The following is a 25,283-nucleotide window of genomic DNA, read 5'->3' on the forward strand; positions in this document are numbered from 1 at the left end:
TCTCTGGAGTGGAGGGGGTAATATTCTTCAAAATTTCAATACGCTGCGGGCTCTGGCTGAGTCTTTTGTGGCCTACTTCAGTCGGTCCAAATGCGAAGCGAGCGCTACTTGTGAAGACTTTAGGCAGTACCTGCAGTACGTACGAATATTCGAAACAGTTCGAAACTGCATGTTCTTGTGTACGGTTTCAAATTCTTTCTTCGCTATAGTTGCATACATTCAAACAAAGAAACTGCCTGGAAACTGCTTTCTACGAATATTTTTGCTGCGTAAACAAATTGGACTCAAATCACATACATTAATACACATTAATGAAGAGGTAATAAGAAACCGTGGGCTTTTTTATCGCCATACTGAGAAGCGAACGTTATCTCGAATACAATACATGGTCTCCATATATACAGTAAAAAAATTTCGTGCAGTCCGAGTTGAATAAGCAGCGAATAAAAATCTGGATAACTGTGCTCGTGCCGATAATTTTATATTCAATTCAATATAAATTTTTAAAAACGCGTACAAATATATTTAGCCATCGTTATAAAAGTGAGGAAGAGAAAATGGACGGAGGTGCGCAACGAAACTCCTTCACTGCCATAATTACTTATGAATTTTTGTCAGATCTGCAATTTGCACTTTATTACTTCTGTATTGATTTTCGATCGAATTTCATTTCCACTATAACTGTGTTATTTCATCGCATATAACGATTCTGATGAGCCAAATTTAAATAAAAAATGAAGAATACAAAAATATCGAAAATATAATACGAAAATTGTTTGAACGAGAATGTGATTTATTCTCGGGGTAGGAGCCAACGACGGATCATCAACGGAGCAACACCCTCGCTATGTTCTTCGCCCTTGGCTATTGTTGTCGTCGTGCCAGCCACCGAAGCCGGTGCACGATCAGAATCCGAGTATTTATAAACGAAGAGAAGTCATGGCGAGCAACATCTCGTGTTTGCGTTGGCTTCTCACAGCATCTTTCATTTTTTTAGGCGTAAGTTCATTATCCATTTTTTTGGTTGTTTCATGTTTTATTTAACCAGTAATTTTTATTTCTGCGCTAATAATACTTATCCGCTGTGAAAATTCGAAGTAGTGAGAATTGAACTGATCCATCGCCGCAGTATTCAGAAAAAAATATGCAAGAAAAGAAACGAAGTGAGTCAGGAAAGTTCTGCCGATAAGGTAGAAATATTCCATCCCAATCGCTACCGCACTCTACCGGATTTTTTTATAACGATTCCCGTTTCCCCGCACCTGAGAAGCGTACCATGTAAACTTCCGGTAAATCAGCAACTTCCGATATATTTTTTCGAGTGAATTTTCGCTGAATGACAGAATTTCAATTTGAAATGAGAATTCTGTCCGAACATTACTAGTTTTCGTTTATTTTTAATAAAAAAAATGAAAATAAGATTGAAAATCGCTTTTTATAGCCGCCTCGAGTACATACGCGAGTCTATTACTTGAAGAACTTCAGATCGCAATAACTTCGAAAATGCTTTTTTGTAATGTCGTGTAATTGAAAAAGGAAATAATTTCCAGATTTCCGGCGTCGTAGTTTGTGCCACCGGAAGTTACTTCGTCGATCAACTTCACGGTTCACTGACGAAATCGGAATGGTACGGTCCACCGGTTCTTCTTTTAACGACCGGAATTCTCAACATCATTCTTGGCCCTTACTTCTGGTTTTTTTTCGACTCAAAATACAATCGCCTTCAACTTTCGATGGTGCGTTGACTCGATTCGTTCTAGTTTCCTGTGTGTCAAGCGAATTCCTCAGACTATGTTGTCTCGCAGTTACGTGAATTTTTATTTTCTATTATCTGCAAATCTAGTTTCTGACTCTGGTCGTTTTCGTGGCGATAATCGAAGCGAGTGTTGGGGTTTGGGCCTTAATCGATCACGGCAAGGTGGATACGGCGATTTTCAAAATATTGGAACACGAATTGGCAACTGTTGGGTCAATCGATCAAAGATCAGGCTTGAACAGCAGCGAGATCAAGGTATATTCATACTTTAGCTTTTTCCATTAATTTTAGGTATAATTTGGAAGAAAATATCAAAAGGTTCATCAGTGACGTCTACTCGTGTCAACTGAATGCTTACGAACCACAGGGACTTGATTATAAGTTACCGTATAACCTGAAAAATTTTACTGTTGAAGCAGCCTACGCGAGACACTTTTTGTGATTCGATTTCTCATCGACGAACCACCCATTAAAAAATGTATCGCACATCATTCTATTTGATATCGCGAACGACGAAGAAATTTATGTGCTGACAAGAACTTTATTCTTTACGAATTGACTCCTGTACGTCCGAAAATACTTCGGGGTCGAGCGCGAATCGGTCAAGTGAAAGGTCAGAAGTAAAAAATGTCACGAGTTTTGAGGTTATTATCATTCAAGCACTAGTGCTGGACTACACAGTATTTCTTACCGTAGTTAAAGCCGCCGGCACGGCTAGTCAGCTTTTTGTGTTTTGTGTACATCGCGGGTTGTCCGTTGCGAGGTTGTGTTCGTGGTTGAGCGCGCTCACTTGTGTGTAAACACGGGCATCGTGTTAAAAGTTGCTTTCCCAGAAGCAAAATCGTGTTGGAAATAATGAGCGAGAAAACAAAATATATTCCCAAAGTGTGGTTCTTTCGTTGTTAGGCTCTTTGACGTGATCATTCGACAGTTTCTTATCACGTTCCCTTCTGCATACAAATGTTTGCATTTCGGACTTTATTTTAACGAATATACGAAATAAGTCTAAGAAAACGAAGAGTCTTCGAATAAAAGAATCGCTTCAAAATTTTCGGGTTAAACATTTGATCGCTGTGATTGTCTAACCAAGGCGCAGATGACTGACAATAAACAATTGTTCGCAGGTCAAATGCTGCGGGTTCGAGGAGTCCTCGACTTGGACTGAGGACCAAGTTATAAGCTGGTCCTGTTGCAACACGAGACCGTTGAGCGGGAATCAGGAATACGAAAGTGGCGACATCTGTAGTGTTTTCTACATCGACGAATGTCGCGATCTTGCCCTGCATCGTTATCGATCGATCCTGATTTACACATCCGTGGTGGCGTTTTGTGCGACGATTATACAGGTTTGTATGGCTTTTTTAATATTCATGTCAGCTCTTACCGCCGTTGCGCCGAACGTTTTCTGACCCCGATGGCCATTTCTGTAGTCCGTCATCGAACTCGGCGGTAGCCATTGAACCAACTCGCCACGTTTTCTTTTCGTCGCGAGGTTTCATTTTGTTTTTCAACTTTTTCACGAACGTTTTATTTCGTCATGAGCTCTCTCGCGATGAAATTTCATACGCTCTTTGATCTATTTTTCATTTCTGTTTTATTATGATCGTCAGATTCTCGAAGCCTTCGGCCTTCATGCTTACGCGAAGAAGTGCGTGAATAAAAAACGAGCTCGGAGCTTTGTGAGGAGTATAAGTCAACAACATTCGAGAGCCACATGTACAGGGCTACAATTGGGGCCGCAGCACGTTTGCGAAGGTTGCTCGCCCGTCCACTGCGTCGAATGATGACTTCGAAACGCTGTCTTTACGCATTTGCCCCTTTTTACAACGACGCTCATTCATTTGTGAATGCATCTTCGAAGTAAACTTACCACTTTTATAGATCGATTTTTACAGGAACGAAACACATCGGGATCCGCTTGACATTACGTTTCGAGAGCGATTAGTCAATAATTCGAAGAGAATCCATTTTTTATTTACAAGCTCGTTTAGCATCGTTGCATAGCGTCTGATCGTTTATGAATCATTTCTGAAGAACGTGAGCGAATTCTTGCGACCAGACGACACGTATAGATACGTCATTTTACCATAAACGATATAAACACTACTCGGACAATGAAACGCGAGGGTGGGAGAGAGAAAGGTCGATGGAGTGACGCGGGATGATGCATTAGTCATCGATTATAACCTCACATGTGTTAACCGTCTGTTTGCCTTGAGGCACGGCGAACTCTCGAGAAATCTCATCTTTTATCGCACGATCCCGCGTAAATTTTAGTCCTTTCCCCTCCAGCACTCTATTCGTTGATATCGCGTTGCTGGACTCGTTGTTTTTGCTCTTTTTCCACCTCGCTTTGGTGATAACCTGTACACTTTTCACAAAAAATAAAAAGTTGAAACGGAGATTACGATATTTGTTTGATAACTCATTTCCGTGAACGGTTGCTCGATCAATATCTTTTGTCGGATCATGGTCCGTGTCTTAATCAGAGAGAACATCCAGACACTCGGAAATTTATTTTTGTAATGATATATTTTTAAAAATGATCGAATTTCTCATTGATGCCTATTTAAGGCGGGTGGATCGCGACGACACAACGTTGCCATGCTAAACCATGTTAAAAATCTGAAGAATTTCAAAATGATAAGAATTTCATAAAATTTGGTAAATGTACTCTTTAAAAATTTATACGAAAATATACATTTTTTTAGATTTTTCTACCACATAGCTCTCGAGTAATTCAGCACTAAAGTTCACGTGGACAAGCATAGAGTTTACATATATACAATTATACATCTCGTGCATAAGAGCTTGGATTTAACGCTCAATTATTCGATAACCATGTGGTGAAAAAATTTGAAAAAAATTGTATTTGTGTACTTGATGTCAAAGAATGTTATCACCAAATTTGATCAAATTTTGATTATTTTGATTTCGTGATCCACCCTCCTTAAAGAAAGCATGCATCATCGCATTACCATCCTCGTAACCGATACGGTTGAAAATATTTTTTCAATTCGTTATTCAGTCCTGTTTTCATACCTCGAGTTCGGAATGACGAAAGGGACACAACATTTTCAACAATGCATTTTTTTTCGTTTCAAACAAACTGACGAACGACCAAACATTTTTGGTTAACTCTTCGGAGCAAAAGTAGGGTTAAGAAATTAAGTAAAACGGTCATTCTCGATGCGGGGCCGAAAGAGTTTTGATCAACGCTGCGAAATAAGATTTCCCAATTTCGAAGAGACTTTATGTAAAAAGTTTGTTGTGAAAAATCCGTCAAAATATGACAGTAAGGTTCAAAAAAATGAGATTGAAAGGAGCGTCCTTGCGCTTCCTGTCAACGTCGCTATTCGATGCGGTTCCGATGGTAGCGGTAACTTTTGAGAAAACAGATTTTTATTATCTATGTTCTCGCAACGATCAGTAGATAGCGGCTCTTAGAAACGATATCGATTGGTCACCGTAACAGTTCGAGGTGACAATGATAAGGCAACAGTTTTATACAAATAAAATGTCACATAATCAAATAAACTGATAAATTGAGAGCATACCCGAATAAATACATAATGCTCATTATTATATTTAATAACCATTCGTAATATATACAATTATATGCGTACGTGTTAAACGGTCCGAGGGGCAAACGAGTTGAACTCAAAGCCTAAAGCATCCTGCTTTCCTGCATGAAGAACTTTTACGCCGTGGCGGCGTTGCTGTTCTTTCCCGCGTAATTCCCCCCCCCCCCCTCCCCGCTTCTCCTACCCTCTTCCTGCGCCACAATCGTCTTTCTTTGTTTTTTTTATTTTATCGTTCTTGTCTCCTTCGTACCTATATCCTTCCTTTCCCCAATGCTCTCCCTCCCCCTTCGAGCCCTCGAGCTAGTTCGTACACACAACATACCGGTGAAAGAACTTGGCCTAACTCTCCTTCTCTCTTTTCTCCCCACTTTTACAAGAAGATCGCGACTCGTGACGTGAGCTCTCAGGTGCGTCCAACCACTCCAACCCCGAAGCTACATCAAACGCGCACATCGCGTCTGGTCATTCGTGTGTACGCTTCGTGTTTTTCTTCGTCGATACGAAAAAAAGTGAATTTCATCCAACTCCGCCATGGATTGTGGGATAAATTTTATTAAATATCTACTGTTTATTTTCAATTTCCTCTTCACGGTAAGTAATTTGAATTCTACTCGGATTAATAATACAACGAAGTAACTTCTGTAATCGTGATTGGACGATCAACAAACGAAATGCTCGGTTGTTGAAGTTCGAACATTTGAAGGAAAATAAACAACGGCCTTTTATTTCGATGACGGTTTATACAAATATTTTTAACATTCGATGAAAAATTAATGATCTCTGTCAAACATGTTGAAAAAAGTATTCACGAGTGTCAAACCAATATTCGAAAATAATGATTTTGTTATTTTTTCGTACTGTGTAAATTTACGATTTTCCGTGATATTTGATCGAAGAAGTGTATTTATAACTTTGTTATCGGTTTTTGTTTTATCCGGATGACTCAGCCGATAACAGTTATCACGAATCACATTATTGGAATCTCGTTCTTGCTGAATTTCTCGATTTTTCTAGCTCCTTATATTTATCCTTGTGGCGTGAAAACGTACCGGTTTTAATTTATCTGCAGCCCAATTATTGTTGAGTTTCCGATCATTTTTATATGAAATTGAAGATGAAACAATTTTTAACACCTTCACACTTCATCACATCAAACTCTTGTTCAGGTCAAAATTTGAATAAAAATTTGCAATCGCATTCAGTCAAACCAATTCGATATATTTTTTTTAAGTATTTAAAAAAATGAATTATCCAACCTTTGGCACGTTCTGAATTCTATTGTATCAAAATGAGTCCGTTACATTCACCGTCGTGTTCCGAAATAACGCTGCAAGAGCTGGATAATATCCACCGTGAAGAATAAAACGCATCCGCGTGCGGTTATATACACGCTATTTTTTTATGGGTGTATAAAAAAAAGCGAAGAGAAAAGGATCCCTTTCCGGTAACAGAGGGTAGAACACGGTTGTTGTGGTCCCGCGAGAAGCTGTGGTCAGGTATGCGGAATCATGAGAAACCGGTATAACCGACACACACATATATACACACGCCGTATTGCCAGCGCTTCACAAGTCGATTGCGCGTGGACGCTGTTTTTAGTATAGACTGATGTAAGAGCTTTGTGTTGAGAAAAGGAGGCTCGGCAGTGGGAAAGGAAATCATCCAGAGTCCACAACGATACGTGCTACAGTGTGTATTTTACGAAAATAAAAGAGACACGGGACAGGAGAGCGAGGATGAAATGCTCGAGGAAAGATCGAGAAAGTTTGAGCGGTTAGTGGCGCTCCTAACGTCGCGAGTCTTTACTTACGGTGTTTGGTGGCGCCGCCCTCGGTCAAATGCGGCCCTATTTTTCGTTTCAGACTGACTAATGTTGCTAATGCGTACTTCATAAACTTCAATTCTTGAAAACGCACCAATAAAATGAATGATATTTTAAAAAAAACATTATTCCCGAATTTAATAAATTGTTCATAAAGTATGCGCTCTTTCCGATTCGATTTGTCACAGTCACTGTCGTAGTTGCCAAAATACAACGGAGCTCGCACTAACGTACGAAAGTTCCAAGGTCGATGTCTAATGTTGGTTCGCGCTCCGTTCCCCAAAGAAGAAACATTATGATGTAACGTAAACGTTCCGAGTTGGAGTGTGCGACGGATACAGAAACAACGCGCGCTCGAAAAGCGGCACGATTTGTCAGACATGAACGCGATGGGGAAAATACGATAAAACACGAGAAGACGTGCCTTGGTTGGGAAAACGGACTTTACTGAGGAGTAATAATCGTCAATTATCTTGATTGACGACATTACAACGGCTTGAAGAGTTCTAGCTACTGCGTTGGTCAAACATTCCGTGAAATCCATGCGAAAATTCGTTTTGCCAAATATCAATCAGTAATTCATCATTTCTCGCAATTCGGAGATCGATGTGTCAACACAAAACGTTTGTTTATAACCTCAAATTAAGAGACGTGAATTCAACACCTTCTCCTCGGTCCCCGCCAAGTGTGAAGCGACAAAGCAATGATTCTTCGCTGCTTCGAGTACAAACGAGGAATAAACCAAGCGACTTTTTCTCTTCGATTTGAGCGGTTCTCATTTCTATGATATTTCCAACGACGTTGATTATCTAAATTTTAATTTTGTTTTTCTTGTCTCAAATTCATTAGTATCGTTGAGAAACAAAAGTATTTTCCCTCGTATCAGATGACTCGTCGAGGCGGTTAAACTTGCTCGTACGCGTGTGGAAAGGGAGTCGCGCTCCCATCAATAGAATCCCCCCACTTCCCCTTCCCCCAATCGTGTCAACTGAAAATCCTACACACTCTCATCGAAATTTTGGCTTTTCTCCTCTCTGGCTCTAATATTCCCCCCCTCCCTCGCCGTTCCGAGAAAAATCTGCGTAGCGAGAGAAGAGGAAAGTGATATTCACAGCGGCAACGAGTCTCGCTGTGAGCACAGTTGGTGTGTTTTTAAATCGCACGAACGGAAAGATACGAGTCTCACGTAGCCCCGACATCGTGCGTTCCGACAGTCCTGCGGCTCTTCTCGAACCGTTCGCTTATAACCAAAAAATCATCGAGTGCGTCCAAAATTTCCTTCGCCGTGAACCTAAAGCTTCCAGTTTTTTTTCCACTCACGAAATCTACGTGGCTCCGTGAACCATGAGCTGCGCTTACGGCTGTGCCAGGTGGCTTCTTTTTCTCTTCAACTTTATTTTCACAGTAAGTTCGCATTTCTCGATCTCGCCGCTTCAAATTTTCCAATCGTTTTTTCATTCGCCCAAAAGTTTCAAGCCTCCGTACACTTAACCTATTTTTAAGAACTAAGTGAGGCCGAGAAAAAATGCATTTTGCGAGTGACATTTTTTGAAGCAATCGAAAACAAATATACTGTCAACCCATTTTCTGCCCTGTGTTGCGACTGAGTGTTTTAGCGATGGCTCGAAGAACTTTGACGTCAAAAATGTAAAGTAAGGTTAGGTGATTTTAAAATCATTCGAAACAAACTACTCGGCCAACTTTTTCCGACTCGCATTTCTTCGGAGAGCAGATTTTTCTTGGAAGCATCAACGGCACAAACTTTTATCACAGCTTTTTCGCCTTAACAAGAATGAGACAAAATATTTCTTGGACGAATTTTCTTCAAACTGAGCCGAGCCTCTTGGATAGCAATCGTTGGATGAAATCGTTCGGGGAATTCCCGGGAACTCGGGGCGGTGTGACGCAGAAAAAAATGTGACAACACCAAGTTTCCGGCCTCGTATACCGTTTGCCTTCGAGTTAAACGAATGAATACAAAAACAAAAAGTACGTTGGTTTGCATGCGCCTCACAATCTTCTTTATCTCGCTAATGATCGTATGAGTAACGCGGTCGGTACAAAGTATTCTCATCTGGCTATAAATAAGCATTTACAAAGGCGTGAGGGGCGTTCCATAACGAATCGTTTGATCGAAAAAAAATCCAACAGATTGGCAATTCTCGAACGAATTCGAAATATATTTTTGTCTTTATAATTTATTCCACAAATGACGATGAATGCTTTAACAACGAAAACATTTATTTCGTCGAAGAGCGTGCCGATGATTGTCGTTGCTGAAAAGACGGGAAATATGACAAACGCAATTCGCGTTTTCTGGTCTGTAATTACATTCAACGATTGAAATTGCGAGAGTCGATTCGAAGTTTTCTTCGCAAACTCCAAGGGACAGTGGACTCGAGAGGAATCCGAATTGAAGCTTCTGTCTGCGTCAATGAGACATTTTGTCTTTGTCCTCGGATTTGCCCTCGTTCTTGGAATTTTCGTGCGCGTATATGCACGAAGTCCGTCGGATCGATTTCGCGCAGAGTCTGCATCGATTAATCGATCATTATTCGTCCGAGGTTTCGGTTGACCAATTTTCCTCTTGGACGCCCACGCTGGTACAGAAATAAACGATCGATCTATGCGTGACCTTGAGAAATTGGCAGCGACATATATACGCGTGACGAAGTTGAAAAAAGCGGGGAGAAAACAACTCGGTGAATACATTTTTCGTACGACGTTGAAGTTTGCAACGTTGGAGTTCAACGGAATGAACGAAAAAAAGATTTATAATTAATTATTTTTTTATTTCACGAATTATCGATGTGGCTTAAAAAATTACGAACTGGAAATTCGGCAGGGAAGAAAATTGGAGATTTACTGGAATTATTTGAGAGTTTTTTTACATCATTTCGTTGGACTCCAACGTTGGAAACTTCAGCGCCATTTTTTCGTTTCGGACTCGCTCGCTCTACCGGTTTTTCCAAATCCCGACATTTCGCTTCCTCCGAGTACAGTTCCGGGGCGATGATTCGTAGTCGGGCGTGGGTCTCGAGTACAAGGACGTCTTGCTTCTCTTTATTATTCTGTGATGTCATCTCACCCAGCGTGTTGTATATAAACGTCAATGCGTGTGCGAATTTCCACGTATAAAAATTTATCGTAAACCGAGTTCGTGCGCTTTTTTGCACGTACTTTTTTTCATCGTTGGATCAAACGAGTTTAAAACAAAGGAAAAACCGTCGGCAAGCTGTAAAATTCGTTGCTAAACGTTCGTCATTTGAGCGGTGTGTGTTGATAGGATTTTAACGAGGTTAATCGTCGCGTTGAATCGAATGAAAATTGAATCGATATTTTTCCAGCCGATTAACGTGTTTTTTCGTAATTTTTTTTTTTTTCTCATTTTTATTTACTTTTCTGAACGAACTGCGACTCTCGTTTTTCTTCGCCGCTCGTACGCTGCCGCGGATCAAGTGTAATTTTGCACTTGAGGGAAACGCGAAGCGGCTGATATTCACAGCTACTAAAAACACCGCATTGCTAGGGCACGGATTACGCAATCGCTCGTTTTTGCACACCGCAAAACTCTACGTGCACTTATTTCGTATGCGGCGGTCAACGCGGAATCACGGCGCCGATAGAAGCGACGGGAATTCATTGATCGATCCCGAATTTCAAGGCTCTCGTTAAGATCTGGGAGCTCCGTTCTCCTCCGAGTCCCGCGTCTACCATTTTTCCGTGAACAAAAACGCGACGAAACGCAGCTTGCAGCTTTGAGGTAGAGCTCGGATTCGGAACAGCGATAAGGGAGTCAAAAGGGATGCAAAACGACTGCGGATCAAGTTCCGAAAAGCCTGAACGGCTTTTTTGCTTGGAGTCTTGTAAACTTGTGTATCTTGACTCGCTGGGCGCGAATGCGATAATGAAAATTGGCGCAGATTTCACGAATTGCCGAAAAACAGATTTTTTGAAGGTTTTTTATGATATTTCGATAAACATTGATTCTAGAGAAAAATGTTTGGTACGAAAGTTGTAGATCTTGGAGACCTGCGCATTTTATGTTCTATACATTTTTTCTCTAAACCCACTTTTTATCGAGAAATAGCCATTATCGTTGACAAAAGACTTTCGGCGCTGGGGAGAATCGTCGAACGGTTCCTACGTTTCCTCATCCGTACGAGGTCGCTCCCGAATACCTCGGATCCACTTTTTTCCAAGCGGAATCGGTGTCAAGTTCAAAAAATGTGTGCTGGGAGTCGCGAATCGCTGTAAAATTCATGGCAAACAATTGAGGAGAGCGAGACCTCGCTCGGGCCCAAGGGAAGGTTGAATTTAATTGGAAACGAGGCAGGCATTGTCACGTAACGGGATTCTCATCGCGTCCGCATTGAAAAAAAATCATAAGAACAAAATGAAAAATACTCGACTCGATTTCGCAAAAAAATACTCCGCCATTCCCCTTTTGATTGCCAAACTGCTCGCGTAGCCCATTATCGCACGCTATCTCACCCGCCATTATCTATGCGTCACGAACCACCAGTTGGCGGAATCGAAGGACTGTACCGGATGCGTGAAAAAAAACAGAACGAAAGACAGACGCGCGTTTGTTGAAATATTTCAGTCGCTGCATTATCACGACGTTGCTAACTAAATTCACAGCTGATAACGAACTATGAAGAACGCTCGATGTACTCGATACAAAACACGTTAATCTTATCGATTTAGAAATGAAAGAAAATCAAATACGTTTCTTGAGAAAGGAAAATCTCGTAAAAAGTCAGACTCGCTTACAAGGCTGCGACGAGTTATTGCACTTGTTGTACACGACCCAGTTCTACTCCTACTAAACTTTGCAAAGTAATCGCGATCCTCGTATATGTATTATAGATAGTTTTAGATAAAAATAACTCGATCGGCGGGTAGGCTCTGAGAGAAACCGGCGATCGGTGACGTCGCAGAAACCTCCAGGGACGAAGATTTTTCTGTAATAAGTAGAAACTAGTGGTTTAGAGAATGATTCCCGACCCGAGCTCCCTTTCGAATTGGCATTAAAACTCGAATAATCTTATCGAGCTTTTTACGCGTATAAACTGTCATTAAAGTGCGTTGGGTCATAAATTCAGAAATAAAAATTATTTGGGGAATTTTTGAACGAATATTTATCTAAATGGCGTTTTGATTCATCGCTTTTTTAATGTATTCGTTTTGTAGGTCGAATTTTATTGACATGAATTTCAGGCAGTGATGATTCATTTGAATTATCGCTGCGTGGTTGTTCTGTCGAATAACGACGCTGAAGCTTGCAACGTTCGAGTCCAACGAAATCAAGGAAAAAAACATTTTTTATTCACCAATTTTTTATTTTACGAAGCTGCAACGAAATTGGAGAATTACTGGAATTATCGGAGGGCTTTTCAGATCATTTCGTTGGACTGTAGTGTTGCAAAATTCAGCGTCATGGAAGTATTATGAAAAATGTATTTTTCCTTGTGCCCAAAAACTCTTCGCACAATGAGCCTTTTAAAACCATTCATTTGTTCTTATTTTCACTCTTTCTAGCTATGTGGCCTGGCGATACTCATAGTGGGCATTATAATTCATCTACAAGTGAAAAATGTTGCTGAAATTCTCGAGGAAAATGTCTCATTCCCGGCAATCGCGCTCATCGTCGTGGGGGCCATTATTTTTACCATCGCATTTTTCGGATGCTGCGGCGCTATTCGCGAGAGTCATTGTATGATTGTCACGGTACGTATTTTATACATTTTGAAGGAACTTTATTTGGAGCAGTTTTTAAAATCGAACTTCTCATATCAACGACAATCTGTTCGTATAACAACATTCTAATTCGTTCACTAATATTAAAAAATCAGTGGCTCTGTTTTAAAAAAGTGGCTCATTAAAAAAAAAAATTTTTAATATTAAAAGAAGTGCGCTATAATGAAAAAACTGATTTTCACTTTCGCGTTGTGAAATTTGCTCGTGCAATAATGTTGATTTTTTGTCACATTTTCAAATAGTTTGCGATGCTTTTGCTGACGATCCTGGTTATCCAAGTGGCCATTGCGATTTTCGCTTTCATCAAGCTGCAGGGAGTCGAAAAGGACGTTATCAGGGAATCTTATACGAAGGCATTCGACCAGTATTGGACCAACGAGGATGATCGAAAGGTCATCGACTGGACCCAAACGACGGTGAGTTGAGAATTAAGATCAAAAGAAAAAAAAATTTTCGTAGTGCGCTACGAAAAGAGCCTGTTGAAAGGTACGACGCCATAGAGTCGACAGAAAAAGTAGTTCAATTTTATCAAGAGGGTGGGGTTCGAGAAACGAGGCTATTTTCCGACTAACCACCCTTAATGTGCGTCTCACTATATCAAGGGTTTAGAGACCTCGACCACTTCGATCGGTCCGTCGCAATAAATGGGAACTCGGAAACACTACTATTCTTTTCTCCAACGAATTCTCAAAGGACACGAAAACTACTATGGGTTAAAATCACATTTTTTTTATTTGTTCTTCTTTCAAAAAGATCGCTCGATTTATTATTGATAATATTATAACGATTTCGATTATTTCCCTCGATTTATTGTTGGGAAATGATTTTTTTTCGACTTTTAGTAATCATCAATTTGAGACGTTTTAACGCTGCCGACAATTCTGAACTTGTTGTTGTCATTATTAATTATTTTAATTGTTTCATACAGTTTGAGTGCTGCGGCGTTGATAGTTATAAGGACTACTTCACAAAAGGGAACGGAACCGTACCTGGAAGTTGTTGCGATCACGCCGAAAATTCAAACAAAGCGATCTGCACCGGGGACTATTATCTCAACGGTTGCTTGGAGAGGACCAAAGAATTTTTGCAATATGCTGGCATCCTTCTGGGCGGCGTTGCCATCGGAATTGCCGTTATTGAGGTACGTTTTTCCTTCTTTAGATTTAACTGTGTACCGATTATAAAGAAAATTTGATAAAATTCAGGTGCAATGAATATTTCGATTCCTTCAAAAATGTGTATGAATAAAAAAATAAATCTTTTTTGTTTTTACAGTTCATCGGCATAATATTTGCTCTTTGCCTGGCCAACTCGATACGAAACGCCGAACGCAGAGGCTACAGGGTCTGAGCTGTTGGCCCTCTAAACTAAGTTTCCCATCGATACGTATTATTTTTCTATTCGTGAAACAAACAAAAACCATTTATTTTTCGATACCTTTATTTCTCGTCTGCGGTTAGCCACGATATTCGCATATGTTAATACGTCCGAATTCTCCAGAAATCGAAACTTTTGAGGTTCGATGTATCAATTGAATGCGAAAAATAATCCTAGCGATTCGATCCAAACGTACAAAAATGACCAGTTATTATGCGTCCTGGAGCCGCAAAAAAATAAATGTTCGTATTGCCGACAGTATCCATCCAATTAAATTTTTGTTAGTCATAATTATTACTAATACTTCGTTATTATTATAAATATATATTTATATATACTTTCGATTTAAGACTTTTCACGCTTTTAATAAAGCCGTACCTCAATTAGGATACACTCGTTGTTTGTTTACCTTCGTTTTATATTTTGCGTTTAGAACAGAGTTCTAATAAAATCCCGTTAAATCGATTGCATTTTGATATGAAAAAATGTCTCAACAATATTAGAATTCAGAGAAAATTGTTGCTGTTTTTTTTTATTGCATCTGATTTATGATTTTCGGATATATGAAAGATTGAATTTTAAGTGGGTTTTCACTTCAAATATTATTTTCAACATTCGTTACAGTAGCCATCGGATTAGATAACCATTTATCGATATTCGGTACTTTCAGTTCAATGATCTATGCGCGGAAGCCAGACTTCGAATCGCACTATTGGGGTTGGTAGAGGTGACGAAAATAATTTTCAATTTTCGGTATATATTGTCGTTATTTATTAAGTTCGAAGAGAAGATATATAACTTACATCTGTCGTGTTTCTACTATGATACAATACTATTTACAATTTGTTTGTTTTTTCCTTTAGCTTCTCTCATTTTCGTTCCGTTATTTTTGATTCGGTGGATAATCAAGTTACGACTTAACGTTAAATATAATTAATTGCATCTTTTCGACGTTTCACCAAATCGCACTTGTACAAGAAAAGCTTCGTAAAAGTGTTCAGAAGTTTGAAAAAAAATTCAATAAAATTTCAGAAAAATAATAAGCATTTCGAGCTTATACTTTTATGCTGGAATTCTCTCCTATGCATTTGTGTCTTGTTAGAAATGAACAAAACTTCCATCAGGTCAATGCCATGAATCAGCGTTGATAAAATTCACTGTAAGATTTGATGTTCTCGATCGTTTTGCCTGCAACGAAGCTTTTACAATAGTGGGATTAGCGCAATTTATAAACAGTCACACTCAAGTACATACGCCTTTCGCGCTCTATATCGCTACCTTCAGACTGTAATAACGTATTTTAAACTTATTTTTGCCAAGAAATTTTTTGCCAATGTGTGATGATGATACGTCATTAAAAATCATCGAAATAGTGTTGGATCTCTTTCAATTTATTTGACGAGTCGTTTATTCTCATTTACCTCGTACCTATGTGAAAAATCGAAAAAATTCACCAATATCTCACTTGAAAAAAATAACAACTTGACACTCTCGCGAATGCGTGTTGCCCGTGTAAATATAATATTCATGAAATAATTAATCAGTCATCGTCGTTGAGTAAATTACAAAAAAAATTCCGACCTCCCAGCTCTACTCGTCAGATCTAAGATTTTTTTGTGTTCTAAGCTCAATTGATTCGTTATTGTTTTTTTTTTTTCTTTCTTTCGGAAGAACAAACAGGCGAGAATTACTCTTCACGCTAAAAACTATTCACAGTGTGTCCAGAATGATTCACATTTTATATTTGTTTTGTGTTTCTTTTTGTTTTATTTCTTTTGTTCGTTTGAATGAAAATTTTTTGATTATTTCAACTATTTGTTATCATAACAAAGAGTTCAGAGCGGCGAGACTCTCATGAATTCGGTGGATGGAGTTTGTACGTGTAGTTCATCGGTGGAGCCACCGGAGGACGTTGAAACGATGGAATCTTTAGTACCGACGGTCGATTCGTAAGTGGCGATATCGTCAAGGAAGTCGAAGGAGGCAACGGCTTCTCTCTCTTTGTCACCGTAACGGACGAAAAAATCATCGCCACGGCCGATGATCGAGGGCCTCGATGATGCTCCCCATGCCGACGGTATCCGCAGGACTCGGTGGGCCTGGGCAGCCGTAGCTGAAGAAATCAAGCGAAGCCGGTCAGCGTCCGGACCACAGACCTCACTTGATCTCTTTTATATCTTTCGCTCTTTCTCTCTCGCTTTTTTCTTTATCAATCTCTCTCTCTCTCTCTCTCTCTTTCTCTCTAACATTTCGTATACCACTTTTCAGCTCTAGCAGCAGAGTAGATCGGCTTAGCAACCCCCTCGTTTCCATTTTTTCAAAATATTTACGTGTTTTTTGTTTGTTAATTAACTGTTAACCAGCAGCAGTCTACCCCTGACCATGTTTTCTCCGGTTTCGTTAGTAAATGAGGTTAGCGAGCGATCCCGCGCTAAATTTACACGGCACTCTTATTTCGATTTTGTACATAACGCGCATTGAGGCCTGATAGAGAACCACTTGTTAATACGAACGGAAATAATTCTTATTTTTCACCTCGGACTGCATCGATTCTCTCAAAACCTGCGCATAAGAGGGCCGTGTAGACTCAGTGAACTTCCCAAAATTTCCCTGGACAGCATCGAATGTAACAAACAGTGACGTTTTTTTTTCTTCATTACACCTCGATCTAAATACGAAGTTTTGAGTTTTGCTCTACCGTTATGTGTTTTTGTTTATTTGTTAATATTCTCATAAATGGAATATCGTTATTATTCTAGGGTATTTGCCGTTAGGTACAGCGATCAAAGTCACGAGATCAGGAATCTTGCGTTTCTCGTTTCAAATTGTCTTTATGAAGGCGAATTCCACGTAAGTTAATAAAATACACGCATTGTTTTTCGTTACACACACGCTTCGTCAGGGACTCTTATTTCAATTATGTTCAGAACAATTGTTCAATATCTGGGTACTTCAGAACCATCGGAATTGGTGGGACTAATTGGTCACTTGAATCCTTCACGGAAACATTTTGTTCACTGCATTTTTTTGCAATCATACGATCGTGACAAATGATTCTACAGTTTTTTTTCCATCAAAAAAGGCAACGGCTTTTCAATGACTTGACAAATCCGCCGGATGGCGCTAATGTCGAATACCCATAAAACCGTTGGACATGTTTGGCGACAATAACGCCTTTGATCGACCAATTATTCTTTTTTACACTAATTATGCTACAAACAGTATAAAATTATTATTCTACTACTATAACGATAGTAATAATAATAATAATAATATTAATAATAATAATAGCGATATCCTAAGATGGATGACGTATTTGTATTTTTTTTCTTCCTCGGGATTCCGAAGGTGTTTGTGGGTTAGGGATGGAGTTCGTCTTTCAATCACGCGCGGCTGTTTGTCGAGACCCGGTGTGTGTGTAAATGTTTTCTGTTCTTTTTTTTTTCGTATTCCCACAGTTTGTTTTCTTTTTTCTTTAGAGAAACTGATCGTCACTAAGCCGAACTACGTAGCTTTTCTCGTGACAATCAAAGCACACCGTGTAGGCGCTACCATCTGAACAGAAAAATAAGGAAATATGCTATGTACAAAAGAGTTAGCGACTATAGCGAGTGATGCTGTGTTTCATGTGATTGTGTGTGTGTCCACAGAATTTTTCCAAAATATCTCGTGTGTCGTGAGGGTTATGTAAACATTTGTCTTGGCAAGCGTTCTGGATTGCGAAGCAGTGGCGTAAGCTCATTTATTTTAAATTACATGATTTTTTGTGAGTGATTCGGAAAATACGTAAGTACGAGACAGATGATTAACGAGGTTAGAAAGAAACGATAGAACAAGCCATAGAGGGCGCACGGCAGGTTGAGAATGCAAGATGGCGGAGGAATTTGGTTAGACCAGGTCGAGCACAAAGTGGATCGGCCTCGTTGGCGTTAGTTCGTTATTTTTGCTGTTTCTATTCAGCTTTGCAATGAATAGCAGGTGAACTTTTCTCACACACGATAACACCAAAATTGTTTTTATTCTCGTGTTTTCCGAATATTTTCGGAGCATTCATTGTGTGTGCGTGTGTGTGTGTGTGTGTGTGTGTGTTTTTTTTTTCGAGTTCTCAAGTTAACTTTAATCGTGATAAAAAATCGTGTCTGCTTTATTTTTTAACGTGTATGTGGCTCTCGCAAACCTTTCTTCTGGCGCCTGTAACGATGGAGCCTGTGCAGATGCCGATAATCTGGAGGCTCGTCCCCGGAATCACTGCCTGCTGAACCACTGCTAGATGTCGCTGATGAGCTCTCGCTACTCGCAAGCATCACGTCCAGTAAATTCGCTCTAGCCTGATGGTAAATAGTGATCGGATTAATTGAATAAAATAAATCAAATCTTCGATAATCTCATTCAATGTCGCGCGCGTAATTCAATAAATTCAACTTGAATTTGCGTCGAAAATTGCGAAAAATTTTTATTGGTGGGATCCAACGAAATGAAGGAAAAAAACAGTTGTAATTCACCATTTTTTATGTTGCTTGAAAAGCCACGAATTGGAAATTCGGCAGGGAACAAAATTGGAGATTTACTGGAATAATTGGAGTTTTTTTACGTCGTTTCGTCGGACTCCAACGTCGCGAACTTCGGCGTAATCCTCAAGCCTCGATATTGTCGAGCGTAACTTGGTTTACGGGGAAAAAATAAATAGATACCTTTGGGTCGGTAAAGTCTATGTCACGTTCGACGTGAACCCAACCAGTTGGGCAGCAGCAAGCGAGATCTAGCTTGTCGAATACTGTTTGAGAGTCCGGGCAGCCTGGGTTATCCTCGCCTTTTCTGATCATCCTGTTCAGTTCGTTTATGACGTCCTTGGACGTGGCGTGTTCGTGAAAGCTCAATGAGCGGTCTCTGCCCTCGATCAGAAGGGGCGCTCTTGCGGGGCTCACCTTCAATTTTAGTTTTTTTGTTATAGCATCAACAGAGTATTTCATTTCTGAGTAATCGCGATCCTGGATTGGAGCAGGTTATTCAGAATCAGTGGAAAATCATCGCTTTCAAAAGTGCTTCAGTCGCATTCGCTCATTCAGAACTTTTTCTGTACACGGAGATAAAAATATAGTAAGAATTACTACGCCGCCATGGTATTGGGGTTCTATATCGCCCATTTTCGAGGTTCTTACCAAAAACATTGTAATTTCCAAGTCAATTCTGAATAAAAATGTTCAATTCCGTATTTTGCTGTGACAAAGGCTTAAACTTTGCTATTTTTTCCTACATAGCTCACCAAGGAAACGTTGTGAAATTTATGTCGACTAGATGATGAACTGCGTCAAGTAGAATTATTATACCGTTTTGCTATGCTTAGTAATCTTTTCACAATTGAGATTTACAGTTGAACATAGTAAAATTTGAGGAGCTCGAACACAAGCATCGATCATACGTCAAAGTGTTTAGAAATTTACTATGGTAAATAACAGAATTTCATTCGCGATTGTACGATCAAGAGACGCGGTAGCGGCTCGACGCCAAGTATTAAAAGGAAAATCAGCAGTGCGTAAAGAAAAAGCCAGCGCGAGCCCTGCCGCACTCTTATATACGCGAATATGCCGATTTTTGACGTCACAGAGTTTTCAAACGGCGCTTGCGGACAAACGATATTATTAAAAAATCTAAAAATAGGTGAGAATTTTTTTTCGATTTTTCCCTTTCCTATAATATAGCGGTATATACATGTGTACCGATGTATTTATTTTGACATCACACATCAATTTTCATCGAGTCGCTTCACAAAAAATTACTACGTATGTTCGTAAGAATTAATAAATATTACGATATAGAAGCCTACTTCTATGGCACCATAGTAGTTTTTAGTGAAATTTTCTCTCCGTGTACAACGAAAATAGGGACTGTTCGATGAGCCGTGGAAATAGAAATGGTAACCTACCACCGTACTCGGTGTCGAGGAAGTCGCAGCTTCTTCGTCCTCTTCCGGTACGGCAACGAGCTCCGAAGCACCACCAGCGACGTTCCCATAACTCATTCCAATTGGGCTCGGGTTGCAATTGATGGGATTAACGAGTCTGTCTTCGAGGACAATCGACGAGGAAAGAGTCGGTAATCGGTCGAGGTGATCGTTGCACGAGCTCGAAACGTCGCTTTTCCGATCGATCGTCGATCGTGATTCGTCGGTTGTGTTCGATTCGCTTGTCGTTGTCATCGCAGCTACTAATTCGTTGTTGACCTCGCCGGCATTTTCTGGAACTGACGATTCAGATTCACGGCTCAGTATTACTTCGTTCGTTTTTTATTGACTCTCGTTGGTGGCAGGAAAGTGTAAAGGTTGACAGGTGTCAAATCAGTCAGATGCCAACACGAGTCTGGTCATCGGGCCTTTTTTTCAGATTTGCATCAGAGTTCGCAGTGAGACTCCGTTGCCTTCGCCAAGTCTAATGACGACCCAAAGCACTTTCAATGCTTTTTTTGATATTTTAATTTTTTCCCCCAGAAGTGTCTACATTTGTCGGAGGCAAATTTCAAAAGTAATTTGAGAATCATTGATAAATCTACTGAGAGAAAAGGTGAGATTCGGACCGCGGGTCCGTTCAACACAACCCAAAAGATTAAGGTGATCCATCAGTTGTTCAGTCGTAAAAATCCTGCTGCACGCTTTATTCCGAGTAGCTGAAGACATTTGAAGGAAAATATGAGTTACACGCTATTCTCATTTTATCGAAGAACAACGTGTAACTTGTATTTTTCCAAAATAATTAAGAATGCCCGAGTAAACCGTGCAACTATTTTGTTAGGTAGGTATGAATGTAAAACTAGTTGAAATATAATCTGATTTTAGGCTCCACCAACCTTCGATCGTGCTCTGTTCACCGGAGCTCTGCGGCAACTCGGCGAGATACAACTGTTGTTCAGCAATAAATGACAATACACTCTGGAGGGCTTGTTCCCGATCTGGAGGCGGTTTGCCACCCCTGGAAGACGTGCTGGCAAGGCTCTTGGTGCTTTCGAATTTGACGAGGCGATAAAAGTCCCGTGTGAAGTCGGTGCCGACTGAAGGCGAGTCAGGATCGTCGCTGCACCCGGAGAGGGCGGCGGACGATCTTTTGCTGGAATTCTCAATGACACCTTCCTCGCTGCTCCACGAGGCACCGGGACTTGAAGCATAAGGCCACGGTCCGGTTGCCCGTGCGTCCATTAACAACGCGACGAGTTCACCGCCGGCTCGATCAGCGAGATAACTGGCACCGTTCCAAAGACACTCGTTCGCATCTTCCTCCAATTCGATCGGATTGTGCTCCTTGATCGCCGGCAACGCGGGTGTCGTAGCTGCCCCGGAATGAGTCGTCAGTCCCGTTGGATCCTTCCACCCGGTGATCACCGAGCCAGCCTCGCTTCGAACGTCCTCGCTCGACAGTGAGAAACTCCAATCCTCGAGCTCGGCTCTGTCGTACTCGAGCTCCAGGAGGTCTCGGTGTTGTTGGGCACTCCGACTGTCATCCAGCCTGTAACATTAATTCATGAAGGAACAGCTGTTTTGATATTCCTCCCCCAACGAGGAGGGTTGAAAATTATTTAAAAAACCATTTTTTTTGTACTTTTTTTTGAAAAAAAAATCTAACGAATTGATTTAAAAAAGTAGTTGTACCGTATAGTTTTTCAGATATTGCAAGTCCTATGGTTTCTCCATCTGAACACATGGTAATCGTCAAACAAAAAATGTGTATCGAGAACGGTTCTTACGATTTTTATTTAAAAAAACACCGGGTTGGAGTATTTTCTGAAGAAAAAATGGCAACGACGTGGCAACGCTGTCGCGTGAGACAAGCCGTGATTATCACTATACTTTAGGACGCTGCGCTCGTCTCGGAGCGCTGCCTGTGTTGCCACGACTCATTCTGAACCTTCATTTGTATGCTCGTTTGTGAGAAGAGCTCATTTGTGTGCTCCGGCAGGGGCGTAGGCAAAAGAAAAAAAATATAAAAATTCCAAAAGCACGAGCAATTATGAAACTTTAGTAGAATATCGCAACCATATATTTTTTGGACTGATCATCAACGATAATTTGAATGATTTTTCGAACATATTTCACACCGGAAGGGGGCTGGATCCTGTTTTTTATAAGGCGCTTAGCTATCGAACTACCTTGAATCAAGAGACGCGCCAGCGACTCGACGCCAAGTATTAAAAGTACTCGCCTATACATCGATATTATAAAGCCACCGGGGAAGATAATTTCTTAGACCTCCACGGCAGCCTTCCTTTCCATAAGAATTCAATCGGCAACAAGAAGTTCTAAGGCTAAATTAAAAATGAGCGTCGCAATCGACATTCGAAATCGTACCTCAGCCACTGCTGAACATATTCGGCGTCCCAGCCTTCTTCCTCGACGAGTAAGACCGAAGATCCAGCTCCAGGGCTCGGGATGTTGTACGGTGAAGTGGCAATGTTTGCTGCTGCCGTGGTCAGCTTAAGATAAAGATGACTGTCCGAAAAGCTTCGCATCACATGTTGATACGGAAGTAAGTCTTTGGTTGGTGGATAACTGTGCCTCGGGTTAATACCAACGGTGAGGTTGAGCGGTAAAAATAGGACGTCGGGGTCAACAGTGTCGAGGGCGACGAGACGAGCATCGGGGGAAACATCAGCTTCCGTCTCGTCCGTTGCTTCCTTCAGGTCTTCGAGCCCTCTCGAGGAAGGCTCTTGTCTCGCGCCCTCACCCTGGACGTCCGAAGACATCGTCGAATAACCTTCGTCTCGATTACCACTTTCGGGACTCTCGCTTCCCTCCTCTTCCGAAGGTTTTTGACCTGTCGAGGACACCCATTTAGTTTGACGATTGAAGCAGCGTTTAAGGCAAAATCAAAGTGCAATAAGCTATGCCATTTATTTGTAACCGTTGGCACGGTCACCTCGGAACTTTGAATGCATTTTTCTCAAAGGTGACTGGACCCAATGAAATTTAGTAGCTGGTACCCAGCGAATTGTGGCTCCGAAAAACCAAGTTTTTTTTTCGAATTTTGAACATTCTGAAGAAACGCATCGTCGCGGCCTTACCGAGCGGTCGATTCCTCCGGCATTTGGTGGCCATAACGGGAATCTTGAGGTTAAGGGAACGAGGCCTCGTGAGTGGCAACCAAGAAGGATCGAGTCCAAGCGCAGCTACGAGAGCACCAGGACCAGCCTCGATGATGCCCTGTATCAATTCAGTCGGACTGCCAGGGTTGGCAGCTTGCGCCAGTAAGCCGGATAGCGTGCGATTCTGTGCCTCAAGTTCTCTGATTCGTCTCTGAAGACCGCCGATTTCTTCGCGCAATCCCTGTATAATAAATACGCGTGAAGATTGAACGGCGAGAATGAGAAAAACGAGAAAAGCTCAATTCGATGGAGTAGCGAACGAAGCGAGTGACGTGAAAGTGTAATGTTAACGAAAAAGGTTGAGAAATAGCGATGATCGATCATGACATCTAATAGGTAACTAGCTTGGCGGATGAACCTTTTGGGAGAGAAGGGCTCGGACCACCTGGTTCGCGACGTCGTCCAGGCAACGCTCGTACTGTCGCCTTTGCGCGTCAGCGTCTCTCGCTAGTGCAACGTGCTCCGTTTCCAGTGTTGCCAAACGGGCGACAAGGGCCGCGTGAACTTCGCCGGCACACGCAGCCTCTAAACCTCGCAGTTGACCTCTCATTGACTCGTTCTCCAATTGAAGCTTTGAGATTTGTGCTTGGCATTGGTGCACTCGAGACTGAAATTCAACGCACGTTGTTAAAGTTTCATCAGCTTTCGTACAAAAGCTACTCATTCTTTGTCCATGGGACGCAAATAGAATTCGGAATTACGAATACAATATGACGAGGGACGAAGATAAATCGTGCCCGAAAGATCCCTATTTTATGGGTGTCTAAATTGGACCGATTTTAACTCCCTAATTAAAGATGTTATCGCACTTTAAATCAATATCAGAGCTATTCATTCGAATGTGTAAATACATTTTTTCAACCTATCTTTTGACGAATGAAATTACAGGCCATTAATTAATTGGGGATCCATCAATAATTGAACCCGAAATTTCATTCGTCCCTGGCTAAAATACTATAGTTATTCATGTCAAAATCGCATTAGAGAGCGCAAAGGGAAATGGATCAAGAAAAAAGTATCAATAAAAAGACTGAAGGCTGTGACAGGAATGGGCCAAGCCAAGAAGGAACAAAATGCCGAAATAAGCAAATGTGTGAGGTTACACGAGTGCTCGTTACCAATTTCGTTCAATCTTTAACGTAATAATATCTTTATTACTGGTAAGACAATCGTCTCGAATTTTTTCCCAAACCCTCATTATATACTTCATTGTTATTGTGTACGTTTTTCATAAACTTCGTAAGAAGCGTTCATTCGTTATGTGGAAAGATAAACGATTTTTTACGCACAGTTCCTATAACCCTGTGTATTTTTCTTCATATTTAAACACCCATTTAAACTCCGTGTAAATTTTCAAGGCTTTCTTCACAAAATCGTTTCGTGCATGAACTACCTTACGATCTAATTTATGTTCGAGCTGGATTCGCAGTCTGGACAGTGATCATTTTGTTGGACTCTTGACTTGGAATTCGATTTGGAAAATACAATTTGTCAAATGATCAGTTGAACTCGGTGATTTGGCTTGAAATAAAATTATGCTAATTGCATCATTTTCTCGATTAAATTGTGGAATGTAGAGGAAATTAAGCGGATGAGTCTTTTTTGCAGGCTGCTTCGGTACTTTCTTCGCTGAGCTTAATAGTTTTTACTTTTTTTGCCTCGATGCTCCGACGAGCAAAGCCAAGTCAAGGGGAATGCTTAATAAAGCTCCTCTCTCTCTCTCTCTCTCTCTCTCTCTCTCTCTCTGTCGCTCTCTTTCTCTTTAACGTCATATTAGCGTTATATTAGTGGGAGGGAGACTTTACGTGGAAATTAGGAATGGCGCTCACGAGAAGAGAGCTGCTGGAGACAGGGG

General features: G+C 40.8%; 3 protein-coding genes across 11 annotated transcripts in view; 2 read left to right on the forward strand and 1 right to left on the reverse strand.

Annotated features, from left to right (window-relative positions):
• Positions 1-25: 25 nt before the first annotated feature.
• On the forward strand, positions 26-4,163 carry LOC122409966 (uncharacterized). 3 transcript variants are annotated; one of them, XM_043417894.1, is made up of 6 exons: positions 26-135; positions 809-999; positions 1,551-1,736; positions 1,844-2,011; positions 2,881-3,102; positions 3,367-4,163. In XM_043417894.1, the coding sequence occupies exons 2-6, from the start codon at positions 940-942 to the stop codon at positions 3,538-3,540; spliced, it is 810 nt and encodes a 269-aa protein (XP_043273829.1). In that variant the 5' UTR covers positions 26-135; positions 809-939; the 3' UTR covers positions 3,541-4,163. The 3 variants fall into 3 exon arrangements, with proteins under 3 accessions (XP_043273829.1, XP_043273828.1, XP_043273827.1); XM_043417893.1 differs by lacking the exon at positions 26-135 and adding an exon at positions 170-319; XM_043417892.1 differs by lacking the exon at positions 26-135 and adding an exon at positions 347-567.
• A 1,602-nt stretch (positions 4,164-5,765) lies between these two features.
• LOC122408657 (CD63 antigen-like) lies at positions 5,766-14,691 on the forward strand. 2 transcript variants are annotated; one of them, XM_043415568.1, is made up of 5 exons: positions 5,766-5,931; positions 12,707-12,895; positions 13,168-13,341; positions 13,854-14,066; positions 14,201-14,691. In XM_043415568.1, the coding sequence occupies exons 1-5, from the start codon at positions 5,872-5,874 to the stop codon at positions 14,273-14,275; spliced, it is 711 nt and encodes a 236-aa protein (XP_043271503.1). In that variant the 5' UTR covers positions 5,766-5,871; the 3' UTR covers positions 14,276-14,691. The 2 variants fall into 2 exon arrangements, with proteins under 2 accessions (XP_043271503.1, XP_043271504.1); XM_043415569.1 differs by lacking the exon at positions 5,766-5,931 and adding an exon at positions 8,271-8,566.
• Positions 14,692-15,049: 358 nt separating this feature from the next.
• Positions 15,050-25,283, reverse strand: part of LOC122408655 (uncharacterized) — a 130,906-nt gene continuing 120,672 nt past the window's right edge. For 3 of the 6 annotated variants that reach the window (XM_043415559.1, XM_043415560.1, XM_043415565.1), the window contains 8 exons: positions 23,787-24,035; positions 23,348-23,609; positions 22,635-23,100; positions 21,143-21,795; positions 20,226-20,542; positions 18,994-19,227; positions 18,480-18,630; positions 15,050-16,415 (listed from right to left, as the gene is read on the reverse strand). In XM_043415559.1, coding sequence (XP_043271494.1) covers positions 16,138-16,415; positions 18,480-18,630; positions 18,994-19,227; positions 20,226-20,542; positions 21,143-21,795; positions 22,635-23,100; positions 23,348-23,609; positions 23,787-24,035 — 2,610 coding nt within the window. In that variant the 3' untranslated portion in view covers positions 15,050-16,137. Of the gene's footprint in view, positions 16,416-17,183; positions 17,858-18,479; positions 18,631-18,993; positions 19,228-20,225; positions 20,543-21,142; positions 21,796-22,634; positions 23,101-23,347; positions 23,610-23,786; positions 24,036-25,283 lie in introns of those variants that run through there. The other 3 variants (XM_043415563.1, XM_043415562.1, XM_043415564.1) reach the window with 3 other exon arrangements.

The sequence above is a fragment of the Venturia canescens genome, chromosome 4 (genome assembly GCF_019457755.1).
Source record: "Venturia canescens isolate UGA chromosome 4, ASM1945775v1, whole genome shotgun sequence".
Taxonomy (NCBI): Eukaryota; Metazoa; Arthropoda; class Insecta; order Hymenoptera; family Ichneumonidae; genus Venturia; species Venturia canescens.

Bases quoted from the DNA above. Each gene is read 5' to 3' on its own strand.
- LOC122409966 (XM_043417892.1), top strand. The intron at 1,000-1,550 runs GTAAGTTCATTA...AATAATTTCCAG, and splicing joins CATCTTTCATTTTTTTAGGC to ATTTCCGGCGTCGTAGTTTG. The intron at 2,012-2,880 runs GTATATTCATAC...AATTGTTCGCAG, and splicing joins TGAACAGCAGCGAGATCAAG to GTCAAATGCTGCGGGTTCGA.
- LOC122408657 (XM_043415568.1), top strand. From the start codon at position 5,872: ATGGATTGTGGGATAAATTTTATTAAATATCTACTGTTTATTTTCAAT. The intron at 12,896-13,167 runs GTACGTATTTTA...ATTTTCAAATAG, and splicing joins GTCATTGTATGATTGTCACG to TTTGCGATGCTTTTGCTGAC. The intron at 14,067-14,200 runs GTACGTTTTTCC...TTGTTTTTACAG, and splicing joins TCGGAATTGCCGTTATTGAG to TTCATCGGCATAATATTTGC.